General features: G+C 53.7%; 8 protein-coding genes across 8 annotated transcripts; 5 read left to right on the top strand and 3 right to left on the bottom strand.

Moving 5' to 3' along the window:
- Positions 1–500: 500 nt before the first annotated feature.
- On the top strand, positions 501–2,586 carry NEUTE1DRAFT_120026 (cAMP dependent protein kinase A regulatory subunit; the record flags this gene model as incomplete). The annotated part of the gene is made up of 3 exons (XM_009849788.1): positions 501–574; positions 864–1,620; positions 1,688–2,586. 2 exons carry the CDS (start codon positions 1,153–1,155, stop codon positions 2,375–2,377), a joined length of 1,158 nt encoding a protein of 385 aa, XP_009848090.1.
- A 75-nt stretch (positions 2,587–2,661) lies between these two features.
- On the bottom strand, positions 2,662–3,814 carry NEUTE1DRAFT_120025 (uncharacterized protein; the record flags this gene model as incomplete). The annotated part of the gene is made up of 2 exons (XM_009849787.1): positions 2,662–3,601; positions 3,710–3,814. 2 exons carry the CDS (start codon positions 3,744–3,746, stop codon positions 2,952–2,954), a joined length of 687 nt encoding a protein of 228 aa, XP_009848089.1.
- Positions 3,815–4,467: 653 nt separating this feature from the next.
- NEUTE1DRAFT_76518 (uncharacterized protein) lies at positions 4,468–6,975 on the top strand (the record flags this gene model as incomplete). Its single annotated transcript, XM_009849786.1, has 1 exon — positions 4,468–6,975. The coding sequence occupies one exon, from the start codon at positions 4,468–4,470 to the stop codon at positions 6,973–6,975; it is 2,508 nt and encodes an 835-aa protein (XP_009848088.1).
- Positions 6,976–7,496: 521 nt separating this feature from the next.
- Positions 7,497–9,548, top strand: NEUTE1DRAFT_120023 (uncharacterized protein; the record flags this gene model as incomplete). The annotated part of the gene is made up of 3 exons (XM_009849785.1): positions 7,497–7,548; positions 7,616–9,136; positions 9,200–9,548. The coding sequence occupies 2 exons, from the start codon at positions 7,692–7,694 to the stop codon at positions 9,381–9,383; spliced, it is 1,629 nt and encodes a 542-aa protein (XP_009848087.1).
- A 165-nt stretch (positions 9,549–9,713) lies between these two features.
- Positions 9,714–11,015, bottom strand: NEUTE1DRAFT_144245 (NADH/ubiquinone oxidoreductase; the record flags this gene model as incomplete). The annotated part of the gene is made up of 3 exons (XM_009849784.1): positions 9,714–10,256; positions 10,362–10,652; positions 10,729–11,015. 3 exons carry the CDS (start codon positions 10,870–10,872, stop codon positions 9,900–9,902), a joined length of 792 nt encoding a protein of 263 aa, XP_009848086.1.
- Positions 11,016–11,693: 678 nt separating this feature from the next.
- Positions 11,694–13,725, top strand: NEUTE1DRAFT_57828 (uncharacterized protein; the record flags this gene model as incomplete). Its single annotated transcript, XM_009849018.1, has 2 exons — positions 11,694–13,333; positions 13,427–13,725. 2 exons carry the CDS (start codon positions 11,717–11,719, stop codon positions 13,517–13,519), a joined length of 1,710 nt encoding a protein of 569 aa, XP_009847320.1.
- A 121-nt stretch (positions 13,726–13,846) lies between these two features.
- NEUTE1DRAFT_127687 (uncharacterized protein) lies at positions 13,847–16,296 on the bottom strand (the record flags this gene model as incomplete). The annotated part of the gene is made up of 3 exons (XM_009849783.1): positions 13,847–14,492; positions 14,555–16,087; positions 16,151–16,296. The coding sequence occupies 3 exons, from the start codon at positions 16,294–16,296 to the stop codon at positions 13,997–13,999; spliced, it is 2,175 nt and encodes a 724-aa protein (XP_009848085.1).
- An 827-nt stretch (positions 16,297–17,123) lies between these two features.
- On the top strand, positions 17,124–20,929 carry NEUTE1DRAFT_57822 (uncharacterized protein; the record flags this gene model as incomplete). The annotated part of the gene is made up of 4 exons (XM_009849017.1): positions 17,124–17,289; positions 17,354–20,019; positions 20,074–20,389; positions 20,445–20,929. The coding sequence occupies 4 exons, from the start codon at positions 17,201–17,203 to the stop codon at positions 20,815–20,817; spliced, it is 3,444 nt and encodes a 1,147-aa protein (XP_009847319.1).
- Positions 20,930–21,276: the final 347 nt, after the last annotated feature.

Here is a 21,276-nt window from a genome sequence, read left to right as displayed (position 1 = left end):
CTCCCATGTCTCATTTGCCGTGGTCGTGCTCAGCTCTCCAGTCCTCTGTTGTTACTATTGCCATTCCCCCTTCCATCAGGCATTTCCACCTCCACCCACACAGCTCCCCGCCGCCTGCTTCGTTCGGTCAACACGCCTCGCCACAGCTGCCTTGCTTCTTTCTTGCGTCGCTACAAGGCAACTCGTCTGCAAGTGAGATCGCAACCGCAACCGCAATTGCCCTCGCGACACCAGAATTCGGTCGCAACGAAGAAACCTACCCTCGTGCTGCGGTGTTTGCCGAACCGTCTTAGCCTTTATTCCTTGTCCACACTACAGCCTCTTTCTGTTCTGCTTTCCCGGGCAGCCACGTATAAAGCATCTCGGGCTACGAGCTGGTCAAAGCATCCCAGCCTTTGCTCCCTTGCCATCGCCCATTCGGCAATCCCGCTCGTCCTTCATCATCCCGCCCGCGATCCTCTGAAACCTATCCATCCATCTCCGGCGTTCGCAACCACCGCAAGACTGTTGTCCGCGAGATTGCTTGCGACCTCAACCTCTCCATACCACCTATCCTACATCTGGTGAATCCTAGGTAAGTTCCCTAAATCTCTTCAGCCATGTCTCACCTTGTTTGCTCGATCAACCTCGTTGTGCAATCGAACATCTTGTACCCGTGCGCTAGGTCGCATAGATTCGTAGTCAAACAGATCACATGGAGTGTGGATTACTGTCATCCCAAGACCGATCTCTTCTCTGCGTCATGCCATTCTGCCAATTTCGCAATTTCCCGTTCGGCAATTCCACTCTGATCCGATGTCAAGATCTATGCGGGTGATCATCCATGCTTGTTCTTTCGGTAATCAGGTGCTAATTTTGTAAAGTGCTTCCAGGCGCCAAAGATCTACCTTCCAACTCCCCGTGTTAAATTACAGACGCTCTGGTCCCTTGCGACCTTCCGATCTCCATCCGACTTTTGCTCGCGAATTATAAAATAAAGTTCGGAGACAAAACATTTCTGGATCCCTTTCCTCAGTTTCACTAGGTAGTGTTTGGTCCAAGCTACAAGCATCTGCATATTTGATTCGAACATTTGTCTGATATAAGGCAACAGCTCTCAATTTAGCTCGACACACCTCACAAAATTCATCTGTTGGGATCAACGTCACCACAATGTCGAGCACAGGTTTCACCAGCCCTTTTGGGAACGCAAACCCGTTTGGCAGTTCAGGCAGATCTGAATCTGGGCCAATGCATAGACTGGTTGAGGAAGACGAGAATGATACTATTACTTCGCCTACAACTCCCCATTTCGGCGTCAAGAACAACACTGCGCCCTCTTTCTGGAACGGCTTTGGTGGCGATGCTCCGTCAGACATGCCCGTCCGGCGCCAACCTGATGACTTCCCTGCTCACTACAACTTGGGTCGCCGGACCTCCGTTTCGGCAGAATCCCTGAAACCAGTCACGGATAACTCCGACAACTGGTCACCTCCTGTTCATCCGAAGACAGCAGAGCAACTTGAGCGTTTGAAGAAAGCCATCAGCGGCAACTTTCTTTTCAACCACCTTGAAGACGACCAGAGTGCCCAAGTATTGGGTGCTTTGGTAGAGAAGCCGGTGCCTGCCAAAGGAATCAAGGTTAGTACCTGAAGCCACTGCAAATCTCTGTTTTGAGAAAGACGGTTTTTCTAACGCTTTTCGGCAGGTGATCACTCAAGGCGATGCCGGTGATTATTTCTATGTGGTAGAAAAGGGAAGATTCGAGGTTTATGTCAACAGCACCGGCGCTCTTCAACCCGGCCCAGACGGCATGGGACAGAAGGTTGGCGAGATAGCGGAGGGTGGCTCTTTTGGCGAGCTTGCCCTCATGTACAACGCACCCCGTGCTGCCACTGTCGTCTCTGCTGAGCCCCAGTGCACACTATGGGCGCTTGATCGTGTCACCTTCCGACGAATTCTCATGGAATCGACCTTTTCTCGTCGTCGGATGTACGAGAGCTTTCTCGAAGAAGTGCCCATCCTCAAGACCCTTACGCCATATGAGCGGTCCAAGATTGCGGATGCTCTCGAGAGCCAGAAGTACCCGGCTGGCCATGAGATCATTCTTGAGGGTGACCCCGGCCACTCCTTCTTCCTGTTAGAGGCTGGCGAGGCGGCAGCGTTCAAGCGAGGAAACGATTCTCCAGTTAAGAACTACAAGAAGGGCGATTTCTTCGGTGAGCTTGCGCTGCTGAATGATGCCCCTCGCGCGGCCAGCGTCATCAGCCAAACCGAGGTCAAGGTTGCCAGGCTTGGCAAGAATGCTTTTCAAAGGTTGCTTGGTCCGATTGAAAGCATCCTGCGGAGGACTAGGTACGTTGAAGCGGAAGAGGTGGATCCTTTGCAGGTGTCTTGAGGAGACCAGAGTGCAAATTGAATTGTTATAGACTAAAATGGCTTTCTTCATCACTGTTGGGTAAGGTCCGTTCTTTGGCCTGGGTTTGGGGTTCAAGACTTGCACACAGAAGTAGTTAGTAGTTGTTGTCGATGTTAGCTTTATTGCTGGTTAAGAAAGGCGTCTACTAGGTTCTAGTACAACATATACTGATATCATTCATTGTCGCCCATTTGTTCCCAGAAGCGCGAAACGCAGGCTGCAGACTGGTCTTCCACCTGCTCGATACCATCTGGGTCTCTATTACCGAGTTTCATTGTGCTTATTGTGTTGTTTTGGTGTTACCTCCCCTCTCATCCATTGTCTATCCCCCGGGGGATTCTTTGCAAATTAGGTACCTAGCAGTTCATTCCATGGTCCTTGTCGAGCTCATTCGTCGCCTATCGTGACACGCCCTCCTCTGATGCAGATTGATGCTTCACCGAGCCTTTCTTTCCCCAATGTGTCTATACAGCCAAACACTTCGTACCTTGCCTGTAAACCCAGGACAAAACCAAAGCCACAAAATCTCCTCTCCATCTTGAATTGCCACCCCCTACTCCATCCCCCTCCTAACCTCCAAAACCTGCCTTCTCAACCCCTCCACAGCCGCTTCCGTCTCCAACACCCTACCCACGCCCTTCTTCCACGTATCCTCCAGTCCCAAAATCTCCGGTCCAACCTCGTCCTGCGCCTGTTTCCGCTGCAGCGTTACCAGATCAATCTCCCTCTTCGCCTTCACCAATTCCTTTTCTATAGCCTTCAGCTCCCCCTCTAGCTGCCAGTTGCCAATCAGCCACGCGTTCTTGCCGTACGCGTCCAGCAAAGCTAGGTGCGCGCGCCGCTGCGCAACGTAGGCGTGGTCCGTGTAGGCTTTTCCAAGTAAAGAAGAAAGAAGGGTGGTGGCTTCGGAGCTGTCCATTCCTGCAAGTTCAGAGGCGGAGGGGATCTCGGGGAGGGAGGAGTAGCGGGCTAGGTCGAGGGCAGAGAGTTTTGGTGGCGGGGCTTGTGTACCGTCGGGGTTGGCTTGGACGTGGGAGGCGATGCGGTCGAATTCGGATTCGAGGAGGGGGGTGATATGGGAAGAGGGCGTGAGTGGAGGGGGGAGGAGGGCGTGAAAGGGGTCGTCGGGATGGAGAGAGCGTTCGGCGGCTATGAGGGCTTCGGCGGCGGAGCGTTCGGAGGGGGTGGGTTCCGGGTCAATGTCTGTGATGGAGGAAAGGTTAGTAGTTGAGTTGATTGGGGGTGGGTGAGGGTGCGGTGAAGGAGCAGGAGACGATCCATTGGAGGGTTGTACAGTACGGTTGGACGTACATGGGAGGGACTCGTGGATTGTGGTTATTAGTGGCATTTTGGCGGTTTTGTGATGCGACTTGTCGCTATCTTTTGGGAGATGAGTGTGGTGCTGATTTCGATGCGCTGTCCTTTCTAGGTTTGCCTCCTTGGCTGTGCTAGTCGGACACAGAGCCTTGTTCAATTGGGTTCCGTACGTAGTAGTTGGTCGTCTTGGGTACGGTGTGAAATCTGTTGGATGTGACTGATGGCTTAGTTGTAATGTGCGATAGAGGTACCTACGATGTTTGAGATGCGATGCGATAGCGCGAAGGTGGCAGTCGCGATAACACGACTGAAAAATCGTTCCCCACCTCGACCCGGAGTCGGGCTGAACAGCGACAGGCCGGCAGGACCACTGTGCGCAAGACCCCCTGATCAACGGTGCTTGGCGGTGAGCTTCCCTGGCCTTAGAGCGCTGTTCTCGTTAATGGCACGGTGTGGTATCCGCTCTTTAGCTCCGCTAGTGGGTCCTATGACGACACAGCTGCTTTGGCGCCAAGCAACCTTGTTGGCCGGTCACTCGGCAGGCATTGTTTACTGTTAATCATCCCGGGCTATCCAGAGGGCTGCTTGTGCCTGTCTTTGATTGTTTCCTGACTATATAAGCGTGTGTAGCATGTTCATCACTCCGGAGAAGAAAAGTCGAACGCGGAACATCGTCTGCTTTGTCTACTCTTTTTGCTGATGATATTTACATCCGAAAGTCACGGCTTTGTTATCGAGTAATCCACCGAGCGATGGCACCCCAAGTTGGTGATCTTCAGTTCGAACCTCTAGCTGTTGATCAGGAAAAGGCACAGACATTCGAAAGGGACCGGAAAGTCGATACAAGCAAAGTCCCTCTTCGAGTTCGATTCGCCGAAAATCCAGACTCACACAGAACTCCACGGTGTCCTACATCCAGAGCAGCATCCCTGTTCATAGGAAACGTCTTGATAGTTATCTCTGTCGCTGTTGCCTTGTTCCTGGTCGCTGCGCAGTTCGATAGCTTAGCATGGGACTATTGGCGCTCAGATATTTCCAATCCAGGAACCAATGTGTCAACATGCGCTACGGACACCCAATACCTACTTGGTGTTGGCAAAGGTGACATTACCGGTCCAGTGGTTGAGATCAACCTCATGGGCTACGCCGATCCAAAACAGCTGGGTACCGGTCTTCGTCAACGACTTTACTCGCGAGCCTTTATTGTCGGGAGTCTCGAGCGTCCTCAAGATCGATTCGTTTACCTGGTTCTCGATACGCAGTCCGGCGATACTGCGGTCCGATATGGTATCATCAAAGCCTTGAAAGAGCTAGGTCCCGAATATGCCTTTTATGGCCACCACAACATCGCCCTTACAGGCACCCATTCCCACGCCGGACCCGGAGGGTGGTTGAACTATCTATTACCACAGATCACGAGCAAAGGTTTCGATCGCCAGGGATACCAAGCCATTGTCGACGGCGCGGTCTTGTCCATTCGAAAGGCGCACGAGAGCTTACAACCAGGATACCTCAGCGCAGGCACAACCAAAGTTTTCGGAGCAAACATCAATCGCAGCTTATTCTCTTACCTCGCAAATCCTGAAGCCGAACGCATGAAATACTTCAAGAGCGAGGAAGAGGATGGCTCGGTGGAGAAGGACCTTACCATGCTGAAATTCCAGCGAGCGTCGGATGGAAAGAATATCGGTGTTCTTACGTGGTTTCCTGTTCACGGAACCTCTATGCTTGGCAACAACACTGTAGTGACTGGAGACAACAAGGGAGTTGCAGCTTGGCTCTTTGAAAAGAGCGTTCGTGGAGACTCGTCAGCAGCCGAGGATTTTGTGGCCGGCTTCTCCCAGGCTAACATGGGCGACGTCAGTCCCAATGTGCTTGGGGCTTGGTGCGAGGATGAATCTGGGTCACAATGCAGCTTCAAGAACAGCACTTGCAGCAACGGCAAATCCCAGGCTTGCCATGGCAGAGGCCCGGCCTTCAAGGTTCACGATGATGGCGCCAGCTCCTGCTTCGAGATCGGAAGACGCCAATTCGAACCAGCAAAGCAGTTATATGACCACCTTATCAACAATCCATCACCGGTCCGAGGCCCATGGGTTAAGGTCTTTCACACATTCCATGACATGTCCAATTTCACATTCATTCGGCCTGATGGCAAACCCGCCCGCACCTGCCCAGCGGCATTGGGGTATTCCTTTGCTGCAGGAACGACTGATGGGCCAGGGGCATTCGACTTTACTCAGCACAACGGCAACGAGAACACGACAATGCCTATCTGGAAAGTTGTTCGGTATTTCATCAAGGCACCAGGCGACGAACAGAAGGCTTGCCAACATCCCAAGCCTATCCTCTTGGATGTAGGCGAGATTCTTAGGCCTTACGATTGGAGTCCCAACATTGTTGATGTACAGGCCTTCCGTGTCGGACAATTTGCCATCGTCGTCAGCCCAGGCGAAGCCACCACCATGGCTGGTCGTCGGTGGAAAGAGGCCGTAGGCCAAAGCTTCAAGAGGATTCTCGATCAAGACATGGGACAGACCTACGGCTACACTGGTGGACCTTCGAGCCATCCCATTGTCGTCTTGGGCGGACCCGCAAACACTTACACGCACTATATCACCACCGAAGAGGAGTACCAGATTCAGCGGTACGAAGGAGCATCGACACTCTACGGACCCGATACGCTCAATGCTTACATTAACGTGACTCTATCATTCCTCCCTTACCTTTCTTCCAATTCTACCAGCCCGCCGGTCCACGATGGAAAGTCGTTCCCGCCTGACAACACGAACCGATCATTGTCTTTCATCCCGGCGGTGGTCCGTGACGCGCCACCACTCTTCAAAGGCTTTGGAGACGTTCTGGTTGATGTTGACTCGGCGCGAGGATACCATAGGGGAGACGCGATCCGGGCGGTGTTTGTTGGTGCCAATCCCAGAAACAACCTCAGGTTAGAGGGAACGTACGCGGCAGTAGAGAAGTTGTTTGTCGACCAGGTGAACCCTCAAAAGTCTGAGTGGCGGACCGTGAGAAACGACGAGGATTGGAGCTTGATCTACAGCTGGAAGAGGAAGAACAGTGTGATGGGAACGAGTGAGGTGGAGATTACGTGGGAAACAGGGGAAGAGACCGATGAGTGGTGGGATAAAGAGCTCGGGCCGGGAGTGTATCGTCTCAAGTATTACGGCGATAGCAAGAGCTTGTTTGGGGGCAAGGTCCAGGAGTTTGAGGGCGTCAGCGGGGCGTTTACCTTGGTATGAGAGAACTGGCTTGGATGATGAGAATAGCACGGTGTTTTTGGTAAAGTGGTGTACATGGAGATGGCGTTTTCGGGGGACTTTTGATAAGCGTTAGTGGGGATTTGGGGTTTCGATATCCGTTCATTTCAGGTTGTTTGGTGTTTTTTTTTTTTTTTAAGTTTTCAGTACACTGGCTCATATTGACTGATATTTATGACATCACTTGGTTAGTTATATTGTCATTTCAAAGCTCGACTTGTTCATCATCTGAATTCCAGAATGGAAGCAGCCGATCATACTAGGACTTCCGAATTGGGAGACAACACGGCTCCTTCTGCCTCTACCCCGCCTTTGCTGCATGGAATGGAAGTCACGCAGGAAACCCAGAGCAGTCAGCTTGGATTAAGCCTGGGTCCCCCCCGGGTCTCTGTCACTGCGTCCTCGTCCACTTGCCCGGGACTTCCAATCCTAACCATAGTCACCTTTACACTGCCCTGACCTTCTTTTGCTCTTCGACCCACCCTGTACTCAACACAAGGAGGTTCCTTTCAGAAAAAAAGAATATCGAACAATCGGTTTCTGGACCCCAGATAAGTACGGCTTATGACGTCAATGCCCCTGACCAATAAGCTGATAACCTTGCACTTACACGCTCAAACAGAAGAAGCCCAGGCTACAAGTAACCCTGGATAATCAAATTCACACGCAAATCAACACTTCAGTCACAAATCGTAGCCATGGAAACGCTCGAAGACATAAAGCGGCGCACGACCGACATCCTCTCGTCGATATCGACCACTTTGACTTCCAGACACCATGCCGATGATCACGGAGCTCACATGAGGGGCAGTTGGGAGAAGATCAAACTCCCCGCCCTTCCCAGATCTTCCCATTCCGTCGACATTGTCGCCGGGACGGCCTACGTCTTTGGCGGCGAGGCCGAGAATGCCCGTCAGCCCACAGACAACGACATGCACGCCATTGTCCTTCCGTCCAGTAGTGCTCCGGCGGATTACTATGCCATCAAAGCGAAGTCACCAAAGAACACGGATGCCTCGGACGAGAAGAACAAGGTCTCCGAAACCAACGAGTCGAACCAGACTCCTGCTCCGCGTGTCGGTCACGCCACAGCCGTCATCGGCCACCGCATCTTCCTCTTCGGCGGACGTGGCGGTCCTGACATGACTCCCCTCGACGAAGCCGGTCGTGTCTGGGTCTTCGACACACGTACTCACTTCTGGTCCTACCTTGACCCCGTCTCCCCCGTCAGCGAAAACCCCCCCTTTGTCCCAGAGCCGCGCAGCTACCATTCGGCCGTGGCAACCGACAAGCCCCGTAACTTCAACAAGGCATCGCCCACCAAAAAGAGCAACAGCCGGCCGGATACTAGTTCTTCCACCAGTCATAATGTTGCTGGTGACATTGGCGAAGGCCTCATCAAGCGCGCGAACACCATTCGTGACTGGGCTGCCGGCGACGGCAACGTGGACGAAGTCGGTACCCCGCAGCGCCCCATTGTTGGAAAGATCGCCGAGCACGCCGTTGACGCCGATGTGGACGGCTACGGCACCTTCATCATCCACGGCGGTTGTCTAGCCGATGGGAAGAGAACCTCGGACGTTTGGGCCTTCGACATCCACTCCCGCGTCTGGCAGCAACTGCCTAACGCCCCTGGTCCGGCTCGCGGGGGTGCCGCGCTGGCGCTGAGCAGAAGCAGACTGTACCGCTTTGGCGGGTTCAACGGCGAGACGCAGGAGGGCGGACAGCTGGATTATTTGGAGCTCGTACTCGAAGAGTTTGACGATCATTTCAGCAAAGGAGACGCCAGCATCTCGGTTAAAGATGGATGGAAGAGTCTGTTGCAGGGTAAGGAGGACGTGGGATACAAGGAACCGGATCCGGAGCCCGTTCCTACAGTTCTCAGCAGTCAAGACCCCGAAGAGGAGCAGTGGCCGGGGGCGAGAAGTGTTGCCGGTTTCGAGGCGATCACTGTCGGTGGTGGCCGCGAGTATCTTGTTCTTATCCTTGGAGAGAGAGAGGGTAGTGGCAAGGGACATGACGCTGCAGGAAAGTTCTGGGACGATGTCTGGGTCTACCAAGTTCCCGCACAAGGCATGAGTCTGGCAAGCGTCGGGGATAAGGTGAAGTCTGTCGTTGGAAGGAAGAGCCGGGAGGGTAAATGGTAAGTTTTTGGTCCTGTCGGATCGCTCGTTGACCATGATTGCTAACGATTTGGGTGCTGCAGGACGAAGATCGATACTATCCCACATGATGCTGAAGACATTGACTCGGTTGGCGGTCCTGGCCCAAGAGGCTGGATTGCTAGTTCAGCCATGGGGGAGCTTGAGGAGAACGGTATTTTGATCTGGGGTGGTTTGAATTCTGAGAACAACAGACTGGGAGATGGCTGGATTTTGCGGTTGCTCTGATGCGATTTGTGTTTTGCGCCATGAGGATCTACCACATGAATTGATATCAATGCCCCGCAGAATTATCCGGGGGAACGAGTGTTTATGGGCTTCAAAGTTACTATATGAGGTTGTTAGAAAGCGAGATGTGATGACTTTTAAGCGTAGAAAGGAATTGGCTTACCATTGATGTTGTCTTCCGTGAGCAACACCTAAGGTTCAACTTTGATAGGATAGGATCAACTACAAGTGGAAGGAGTGGACATTATGTAACCCAGGACATCAAGGCCTTTGTAATCAGCTTGTACCTTTCGGTTAGTTCAGGTCATCTTTAGCTCATCCCCAAGAAAACCATAGCAAACAAATACAGATATTGTACTGTATAACCTGAGGGAAATTAATACATCTCTGGTCTAATGCATTTGCTGTCATCACTGTCCTGTTGGTCCATGTCCTGTCTATGTGACAGTTTCTGTCAATCGTAATTCCACCTCTGCCCCATAACGGCTCACTTAACCCAGTATTAAGCCCCTGGATTTAAAGATCCGATCGCGTGACCTCCGGTCCGTATGGCTCGCTCGTCAAACTTGTTAGGCCGGCGGCGTTCTCACACGTCTGTCTCCCGCTCTGTGGGCCCGGCTGAGGCGCCTTGGACACATCCGTGACGCTCTCCTTGAGCGCCGACAACACCTGCTTGATGGTTTCCGGGGTCAAATCTTCGAAGTAGTCATCGTTGATCTGGACCATGGGCGCATTGGCACACGCGCCCAGGCACTCAACCTCGATAAAAGTGAAAAGGCCGTCAGGAGTGGTCTCGCCTTGCTTGATGCCAAGATGCTCCTTGATAGCCTTGACGATCACGTCGGAGCCGCAGCCGCCTAGTTGGCAGGGAGTCTGAGGAAGGGAAAAAAAGAGAGTCAGCTACAGCCGAAGCTGAAGGGAAAACACATGTGCCGAAAAAGAGGTGACAGAAACCCAAGTGCAAGGGGAAAAACATACGGTAGTGCAAGCCTGAACGTGGAACTTGCCAACCGGGGTGCGGTTGTACATGGTGTAAAAAGAGGCGACCTCGTAGACGCGCATGGGCGGCATCTCAAGCAGACGGGCCACCTCATTCATGACGCTGATGCTGCAGAAACCGTGCTGGCGCTGGCCAAGATCGAGCAGGGGCATGACGGCCGCCTTCTTGTACTGCGGCGGGTAGCGCTTGATAATCTCCTCGATGACCTTTTCATTGTCTGCCGAGAACTTGAAGGGGATGTCGGGGTTGTTGTCGGGGGTGTTGCGGTGCTGGACAATGGTGAAGGCAGACTGTCAGCACGCTGAGGAGCTTCTGACGGCTTTGTAGAAGCAAAACAAAACATACCACCATGAGGGTGTCGCTGGGCCTCCGCGCCGAAATGGAGAGGCATGCGCGGGAGACGGGCGCAACTGTCGAAGGCTTGGAGGACAGCCGGGTCGCCGCCCGGACGGCCGTCCGCATGAGGAAGGGAGTTAGCTTGGTCGCCATGGCTGCTTGATACGCGGACGGTGGCGATGAGGCCCGATTGGCGACTTGCGATTACTCGTTCGAGAGGTTGGAGCTTTTCGTAGAGCTTACGTTCTCGTCGACGTCGCAGTTTGGAGGTTGCCCGCGGTCCCGCTATGTTAAACGAACGGGTTGGATGCTCTGATGGTTTGTGATCAAATCCGGGCAGGTGATTGGCCAAGGAGCTGCTTCGATCGGGTTAACCGAGCCGGGGCAAGTGCCACAAGCGGTGCTTCGGTGTCTCCTCTCACCTCAACTCTGGACAGCCCAAGTGGCCGCCACATACACTACATTTACGGTACATATTTGGCATGTTGGGCTGTTGAAGTTGGTGGTCTGTTTTCCTTGATGTCAATTGGATCCCCGCGCCCGCAAGTCTAAACATCCTAGCTGGGCGACTTACACGACGAACGGCAGGACCCGATCAGGCCTCCGTGGGTGAACCCCGCTGTGTCCCGCATTTCAGGCTGCGTCCGTTGTGCTGGAGTCTTTTGTATGGATCCATCTCCCCGTCTCCATCGATTCTCTCCATTCTCTCCGCTGTGAACACGGAGTCCTGAGTCAGTCCAAGAGGCCTCGGACCCCACCAGATCCATCTTCCTCATAAGAGCTCCATCTTGCCTTGACCTGTCATCCTGAACGGTCCCGCATCTGCTCCCCTGCCGGTCCAGGGCCAACCTGACATAACACGCGATACCCGACAACAGACAGCTTCAAAGAGCTCTACCCGACCCCAACCCAACGCTACCTATTGAACCTACAACTTGACCCGCGACAAAACCCGAACGCTTTCCAACGCTGCGCCCACGCTGCGCCGTCGGTCACCATGGGCGCCTTCGACAATCTGTTGTTGTCACTCGACGAGGGCATCACAGATTTCTTTGCGCAATGGAACATTTATAGCACCATCATCGTCACTGCCTTCATCGGCTTCCTCACCTACCAGATCTCTACACGAAAGGACCCCGATACGCATCCCATGCTCCTTGTCCGACAGTCTCAAGGGTCCCCCGTTCGACAGCCCGGCCAGTCTCCCGTATACCGCGGCCAGTCTGCCCCCCATGGCATGCCGCTTCAGACCGGTCTGAACGTCAAGGATCCCGGTGCCTCGCGCTGGGCAAGAGGACGCGATGGTGATCTTCGCGATATCTGGAGGCAAGCTGTGGCCGGTGTCCAGGAGGACGGCCCGAACAAGGGCGCAAAGGGCAAGATCCTCAGCGTTTTCGGTACCGAACATGTTACGGAGCACTCGTTGGACGACATCACGCGCCAGATCAACTTGATTGGAGGACACATCAAGGAGCAGGGCGGCAGTCGTGTGGCCATCTACATTCCCAACTCTGTCGAGCTACTTGCGGCCCTTTTTGCATGCGCCTTCTACAACTTAACGGCCGTCATTCTTCCCTTCGAGCAACCGGAAGAAGATGTTATCTCAATGTTGCGCCGGTCTGGTGCTGACACAGTTATCACTGCACCTGGTTCTTTCCCTTTTGACCTTGTTGCTAAACACTACCCCAACCTCCGCCAGCTGATTTGGATCGTCGATGAAGGCAGCAGACACATGGACTGGAACGAAGTCCCTGAAGGCACCGGGAGCAGCGTCAATGTTTCTACCTGGCATGAGATTATCGGCGACAGCCCAGCCGCTGCTGGCCGCGAGCTCCCCCCTCTTGAAGGTCAACAAGAGCCCAGTGATGTCATCCTCTTCTGGCAGTTCAAGTCCGGTATCCCATCGGAAATGGTTACCTTCACAGCCGGTAACTTCGCCTCCGCCATCGCTTCCCAGCTTTTTGCCATCCCGACCTCCCAGAAGATGGGGCCATCCGATCTCTTCCTCCCCGCCGACTCTCTCGCCAACAGCCACACTCTCGTCCTGACCCTCGCCGCGCTTTTCTCCAACGCCTCTGTCGCGCTAAACTCTGTCGGAACCCAAGCCTACGACCTCGCCGCCGCGACCCGTGGCATCTCCCCTACCATCCTCGTCGCCACGCCAGCCGCCCTCGTCAAAACGCACCAGGAAACCGCCAGCAACTTCTCTTCGCTCATCGCCCGCAACCTTCATTGGCTACAGACCCGCCACCTGACCCAGTACGGCGTCATGCCCACCGCCTCGTTCCTCTCGTCCTACTACGATAGCCTTCGTCCTTCCATTGGCACCAAGCCCGGCAAGCTTCGCTTGATCCTGACCGCTGAGTGTGTGGGCTCCGATACGCCTCGCTTGTCGTCGCAGATGTTGTCGGATCTTAGGGCGTACACTGGTGCGCGCATCATCTATGCGCTGTCGGCTGCCAAGGTGGCTGGCGCAGTGGCGCAGACGCTGTTTTATGATTATAGAGTGTTTGAGGATAAGTGCTCGCACTTTGGGCCGCCGTTGAGCAGCACGGAGGTGTTTTTCAAGGATATGGGAGAGTACAAGACTACTGATGGTATCAGTAAGGGAGAGGTAAGCTTTGAACATTTGTCCCTTTGACCTTATATCAGACTTGAGATCGGACGAAATGGAGAACGGCTTGCTGACCACATGATGAAACTGCAGATATTTGTTCGGGGACCTTCCGTCTCTGGTGGCGAGGCAGCGCTGGGCGTGGCTGGCTATATGAGGGATGATAACACACTGGCATATGCTTAAAAAGACGGGGTAGGACACGTTCCATCAATGACCGATGAATGGTAGCCTGTATGCAGGAATGCTCTTATTGAATGAATGAGCAGGGAGTTTGAGGCTGGGAGTGGAATACCTTCCCTCGGAAGATTACGAAATAGACGCATCTTCAAGATTTCGGGTAACCAAAGACCAGACAAATCTGAACCATAATGACATTCAGGGCATTGAGATTACTAAACTGCAGCAAGATCATCGAATGTGTATCTTCTAGCTGGCCGCTGAAAACTGTGATAGACAAAATATCCACCATGCCAGACCCAAATAAAATTGGAAGAGCCCCCCTTACGCCCATTGCCATGAAACCCCATATTGTACTTGTTAACCTGTACACCCAAAGAAAAATAAAATAGCAGAGCAAGAACGCTTCGGTTTTGCTTTTCTTTTCTCTTCTTTCGTCGGAACATCTTCGAAAAACACTCCGTCATTTCCCCACCATCCCTTTTATGCGCCATTCCTATAAACCTGCGCGCCCTGGTTTCTAAACATAATGGTATCCCTCCTCTGCAATATCATCAGCGCCCTATTCAGCGCCACCTCGCTGAACCCTTTACCCTCCACCATTTCCCTGCGCAGGGTCGCCAAGCTGGTGCTCCAGCCGATAGGCAAGCGGCGCTTCAGCTCGGCCTCGACGCGGGACGTCTCCTCGTTCAACTCCCGGTTGCTACCCGTGCTGCCGCCTTGGTTGACGGCGTCCATGGTTGAGCGCAGGAATAGCCGGATAGCCTCGTCCACGTGCTTCTCCGTCGCAACGGGCGAGAGCGTCAGCTTGGCGAGCGACTCGGTGATGCGCACAATGGCTTCGAGCTGGCGGACCGTGATGGGAATCGAGGAGCGCGCGTTGGCTTCGAGCTCTGAGGCGTGCACTTGCTTGCGGATGGCGACGAAGTGCGAGGAGAGCTTCTCGGCGGCTTCGGGAGAGAGGCGCGGGGCGCAGCGGCTGCAGAGGGACAATGTCAGTTTGTGTGCCTAAGTTGGTAGATAAAAGCATAAACAACTTACGATCGGCAATAGCTGATGTACCGCCTCATCTTCTCGACCGGGATCTCTGCCTCAATCCGCTCTTCGACACCACGGCCACCCATATGGATACCCATAACGTGCTTGGCGATGCGCTCATCACGGCCGCGCTCGTGCTCATCCTTGACGATGAAGATCATGTCGAAACGCGACAGGATGGTGGTTTGAAAGTCGATATTTTCGCCGGGGGTCTTCATGTCGTCGTAGCGGCCAAAGATGGGGTTAGCGGCGGCCAGGACCGAAGTTCGAGCATTGAGGATCGTGGTGATTCCGGCCTTGGCGATGGAAATGGTTTGCTGCTCCATAGCTTCGTGTATTGCCACTCTGTCCTCATCGCGCATCTTGTCGAACTCATCGATACAGACGACACCGCCGTCAGCGAGGACCATGGCACCGCCTTCGAGGTAGAACTCGCGCGTGGAAGCGTCACGCTGGACGGAAGCCGTCAAACCGGCGGCGGAGGAACCCTTGCCGGAGGTGTAGATGGCGATAGGAGCGACTTTTTCGACGAACTTGAGCAGTTGTGACTTGGCTGTACCGGGATCACCAAGCATGAGGACGTTGATATCACCACGAAGCCTCATACCATCCGGAAGGATCTTCTTGGAGCCACCCATGAGTAAACAGAGGATAGCCTTTTTGATGTCCTTGTTTCCATAGATGGACGGCGCAATGCATTCGGCCATGACACTGTAGAGATCAGGACGACGGCTAAGCTCAAGGAACTCCTGCTCTTCCTCCTCGGAGAAGACAGCCAGACCCTTGGCTGTTTGGTCAATGTCTGTCTGGATACCGACTGCGCGGAGATAGGGTGTGCGAATGGCGACGGCGCCGCTTGTGGACTTCTTGTTGCCTCCACTTTGGTATATAGAAAAGATACCCATGACGGTACACCTTGAGCCGGGAACCACGCGGTTTGTGAGGTAGCGGTCGGCGGAAATCAGGACGTGGCGGGGCAGTTCACCGACGGGAACTTGGTCTGGAGCTTCCTGAAGCTTGATAATTTGCTGATCGACGAATCTTGACTTTTCGTGTTGTACAAAGTAGGGATCCATTGGGCACTTCTCGCCAGGGTCCCCAGGTGCCCTGATTCTGCCACATGTCCTGGGAAGGGTAGCGCCACTGAAGCCGCCGGATACGTGAACGTGTTGGACGTGGCCGCAGTTGCGGCACTGGACGTGGAGTTCAGTCGCCTTGGACGACATTACCGAAGCACCAATGACGATACCAGGTACCCGGACCAGCCGGGAGATTGTAAGGGAGTCGAGGTTACGGATAGAAACATCTTCGGCGTTGGAGTGTAGAAGCAGTTGGTGGTCGGGCAGGTCTATCTTGGGTTCATTTGGGAAGACGATTCGGTGTGTGCAGCGCTTCAGAGCGGCCTCGAAAAGAGGGATAATCTCGGCGGGTTCGGTGACTAGTCTGTGGGCGATCTCTTCATTGAATTTGATCAAGTCACCAATATTGACATCGCAGTAGTATTTCTTTAGGAGGGCATTTTCTCGTAGTTGGTCTCTGGACGGAGTATTGTTAGGGGGAAGCTCGACAGAGGACAGGGCAGCTACATAGAGTACGAACCTGTAGATAAAGCTGTTATCTAGTCGGAAGTCGAGAATGAAAGCCTCGAGCTGGGCGCGAATGTGCTGGTTGCTGTCCTCCTCTGGTACATATGAAGAAGCAGCGCCGGCGTAGGTCCGGGCTGAGAAGACGGACTGATAATCCATAACTGACGGTAGCTTGGTATGGAATTGTTTTGTTTACTCGGGTGCACTGGTCGTAGATGTTCGCACCGGGAGAATTGTAAAATAGTAGCAGAGAAGGGAGGGGTTGTTGGGGGCAGAAAGACAACTAACAGAGGGAGAAACCAAAATGGCAAAACATGGTGCGAAAACCGCGACGCGAGAAACATTGAAACTGCACACCCAAGACGCGATTTTTGGCAGGGGTTTTAATGGGCGCCCCACTTGTAGCTGAATGGCAGGTACCTGACGGCTCAGCAGGCAGGCCCCCTGAAGTGCGGAGGAAAAGGAATGCTTAAAAGGATATCCAGCTAGGGGGGATTCACCCTTCAGACACTTTTGCAGCAACCGGTGCAAGACCCCCGAGCTTTGTGGCCCGCTCAAATACATACCACAGTACTGCGTAGGTAATCATCAGTGGCGGGCGGAGCTTCATTCAACTGCGCTACGTATCCCGAACAAGGGTCCTGTGGGATCCAATGCCAGCTGTGTGGCTTCCGCTGTGAATTGGGGGGGACCTTGACATTCAACAGGCAGCTCCGAGTCCCTGACCTCAACACCTGCTCGCGTCGAGACTACAACTTTGCGCCTCTTCTTGGCCATCTTCTGTGGAAAATACAATCTGGTTCATGTCTTGTTCTTGTTTCGCTATGATACCCCCGTGACCCTTCGCAGTAACCGCCATACTCTGGACCACGATACCCTCAACGCCACCTACCTTGGTTGCCTCCCTTGGCCTGCCGGCCCGCGCCTACAGCTCGATAGACTAATACCGATTACCGAACCCCCCCATCTTCCCACGTCGCCAATCCACCGGCGCATGACCAACGGCCATTTCGTCTTCCCCTGAGCTTAGGCCTAGGACTTCTGGGAGACTTTATGAGCCATCATGTTCTCCAACCAGGGTGCTCGCAAGTCGGTCGATAGTCTTTCGCCAATACCCGATGCCGGGCGGTTTGGCGACTTTCCTTTCCACGGGTGCGATGCGCTTTGTCTGTCCATGCCCTCTCCGTAATATACATACACTAACATCTCCTTGAAGGAGAGGCTCACGCAGTCCGAGCCGCCCGTTCCATTCTCGACGGGATTCGACCGCGGGCTCCATACACTCCATCGGTGGCTCTCTCGACAGTTCCACTGGTACCTGGGGTGACGCCGTCCTAGAGTCCGGTCAGAACGCCATCTCGACCCTGCTCCAGCCGCCCATAGTGCGAACCGGTCTCCTTCCGCATACCTCAGCACCCGCTTCCACTGCGCATAAGCCTCCGACTGCTCGAGACATTCCACCTGTCACGCTCACCAATGTCCCTCGCATTGACAATTCCGAATTCACACAATATCTCACCCAAGTCGGCGCGTTATACGAACAATTACGACGGGTTCAGGCGGACGAAGAAGAGGCATCTGGTACTCACAGCAGGCGAGGTAGCAAGGCGGACGCAGCCTCGGCCGAGGATGGGCACCTGAGACCGGGCAAACGATCTGGCGCATCCAGGAGGGCATCCAGCTCATCCATTACTTCCATATCATCGATAGAAGCTCCGGGTCCCGCTCGACGCAGCTCAAGCTACAGGAAAGCGGCATCGCAGGGTCCTCCACCATTATCCACCATTCCCGTGGTATACTTCGACGAAGACTTTCACCTCGAGAACCCCCGAACTTTCGATGTCGTTAGTGAGCGATCCGAAGTGGTACGACCCGCGCCGGGATCCGATGACCGAGCGCACCACAATGAGCAGGTCTCCGCGCCTCGGAAGGCTCTTGCAACAAATGCCATCTTGCAGGAGAAGCTGTCATGGTATATGGACACCGTCGAAATGCACCTTATTCAGTCGATTTCAACCGCGTCAACCACCTTTTTCACTGCGCTGGGGTCTCTTAGGGAACTGCATTCAGAAGCCGCAGATTCCGTGGACAGAATCAAGACACTGAGGAGAGAGCTAGAAAATTTGGATGAGGAGATTGCAACCAGGGGTTTGGATATCGTGCACCAACGGCGGAGACGGGAGAACATCCAACAATTGCACGATGCAGTCATGCAGCTTCGGGAAGTGGTTGAAGGAGTGGCTGTATGCGAATCGCTGGTAGATTCGGGCGAGGTGGACGCAGCGCTTGACAACATTGACGCTTTGGAAAAACTGATTGCCGGAGAAGAGGGGGCTTCGCACAATGGTCGTCCCGGGATGGAGTTGAGAGATCTCAGGGGCACCACTGGGCTTCAGGGTGTACACACCGACATGAGGACTCTCCGGCAACGGATCGGCAAAACCTACGAAGAGAGGTTTATAACTCTCCTAATACGTGACATCCAGCGCCACGTTGCACACGTCTCAACCCAGGAGGTTCTGATGCGGTGGAGCAGTGCTTCAATACGTGCACGAGGAGGCCACAACCGCGAGCCCTCGAACCGCGAGCCCTCGGCTTTTCCCTCGTACCTGACATCAACAGACGGTTTGCGATCGGAACTTCTGGTTAGTCTGACTGGCTTACACAGGGCCAAGTTCCTTACAGCCGCTGCGACAGCTTATAGAGAGACAGCTCTGCGTGAGATCAAAAACCTCATCCGCAGGCCTCTGCCAAGTTCGAACGATGATGATAATGAGTCTATGATGTCCGCATCAACAATGACAGGGGGCAAGCAACGCTCTCAACAGGAACGTTCCTCCACCCTGGCTCGGAACCTGCGTGCCTTGGAACCCCGGGACGCGGAGGGGCTGCTAATCAAGATCTACATCGGAGTAACTGAAACACTAAGACGACTGGATACACAAGCAAAGGTATTGTTAGATGTCGCAAGTTCTCTCGGCGACTCGGATCCAACTAGTGGGCTCAGGTCTCCTCCACCTTTTAGCCCTACAGGCAGGCGTTTGTCGACGGCAGCCCTGGAGGCTCAAGAAGAGATTCATACAGCCCTCGATCTTTCAAACCTTCTTGGGCAGGCCGTCGATATTGCTCAGGATAAAGTCGTACGGCTATTGAAAGTTAGGTCGGAACAGAGCACGCGTCTAACGCTTGAATGGTTCCTTCGATACTTCACTCTCAACCTCCATTTTGCCAATGAGTGCGAGGCCATTTCAGGCCGAAGCGGGACATCGTTGAAGAATCTTGTCAATGGTCACATCAAGGAATTTGTTCAGCGTCACGGCGACGCCGAGAAGCAGAAACTTGCCCAAGGCATGGAGAGTGATCAGTGGGCAAGTCAGGATTTTACCGAAAAAGACACCGAGCTTCTCAACCGCATATTGGAAATGAGCACACGAGATGCGGCCATCTGGGCAGAAGCAACCAAAATTTGGATTCCACCCTCCTATGACGAGAATGTTGGCAGCGTTGCTACTCCTGTCCTTGAAGCGCAGGCCAACGGTGACTCAGGAGACAAGGCCGCTGAAGCACAGGTGAACGGGGCTTCCAAGTCCAAGGCACGCGCTGCGGTCATCGACTCTGAGACATTCCTTCTCCCCAAGTCCGCGATATTGTGCATGAATGGCATGGCTCAGTTTATCCACCTTATTGTCGGCATTCCCTCCATGACGGCCGATGTGTCGTCCTCTCTCATCGCTTACCTTCAGCTCTTCAACTCACGCTGCAAGCAACTCATTCTAGGTGCAGGGGCACTCATGTCCGCTGGACTCAAGAATATCACCACGCGCCATCTTGCTGTAGCGTCGCAGGCACTAGCCTTCATTGCCGCAACGATCCCCCATGTGCGTGAGTTCGTCCGCCGTCATTGCGGAAACAATCTTGTCTCTGGTGTGATGGCAGATTTCGATAAAGTCAGACGGGACTTCCAAGAGCACCAGAATATCATCTACAATAAACTAGTCGAGATCATGACTGGCCGAGCAGTTCTCGCCTCTAGGAAGATGAGGGCAACCAACTGGGATGCCGGGTCCCCAGCGGCGCACGAGTACATGGAGACACTGGCCAAGGAAACCACCACGCTTCACCGCAACTTGACTAGACAGCTACCCGAGGGAACGGTGCGCATGATTATGATGCTCGTATTCAAGAACTACAAAGACACCTTCGGCTCAACGTTTAAGGGATTGGAGCCCACCACGGAGGCCGGGAAGGAGAGGTAACTATTTTTCATGCCATCATATTAACTTGAAAGAAGCAATGCTAACATACAGGCTATCCAGCATGCTGCGTGATGTCGAATACTTTGATTCTCGCCTGAACAAGCTCGACGGGTTCGAGGATGCGGGCCAGCACCTTATCAACATTGTCAAAGCCAAGGAGATCAGGAAAGCCCCATCTCGGCCCACATCGCTCACCCCGTCCCATCCTCCGTCTCGCGGTCCGTCCCGAGCTCCATCCCCTGCGCTCGCTCCCGGTTCTCGTGCCGGATCTCGCGCCGGGTCCCGCGCCGGATCTCGAGCTGGATCGCGGGCAGGATCTCGTGCGCCAACACCAACACCAACTCAAACATTAACGGGAAGAAGCTCCGCTGAAATCATAGCAGAAGTTAGTGCCGCTGCTGAAGCAGGTGGGTATGGAAGGTAATGTGAAATGGGAAACGGTTGAGGACTATGCGTTTAGAAGAAAAAAAGCATTAATACTGATGAACAAGGCGTCTTACCCCAAAATGTCGCGACTTGAATGACCAAAGTTGCCGCTAGTAGACTTAATAATACAGTTTGCTAGCGACAGAGAGAGATTGGTCAGACATGATTCCGATTGAGATCTCATTGTCACACAATAATGAAGAGCTTCTTAACGTGATGAACCATGCTTTCATCATCGAAGCTAAGTAAGGTGATATAGATAACGCTTCTCGATGTGTCCATGCTCTTACGGCAATGTGAACATTTTGGGGAGTTTCGCGGGAGTCGATCATTGGAAGGAGAGCGCGTGGACCGTTTCTGGATGGCTCGCTGTTCTACTCTTCTCATGCTCTTCTACTCATACTCGACCTACTTTGGCTCTCTTCTTCATCCATTCTTTCATTCATTCATTCATTCA

The sequence above is a fragment of the Neurospora tetrasperma genome, assembly GCF_000213175.1.
Source record: "Neurospora tetrasperma FGSC 2508 unplaced genomic scaffold NEUTE1scaffold_1, whole genome shotgun sequence".
NCBI lineage: Eukaryota > Fungi > Ascomycota > Sordariomycetes > Sordariales > Sordariaceae > Neurospora > Neurospora tetrasperma.
Note: the sequence above shows the minus strand (reverse complement) of the source record. Positions and strands in the feature narration are given on the sequence as shown.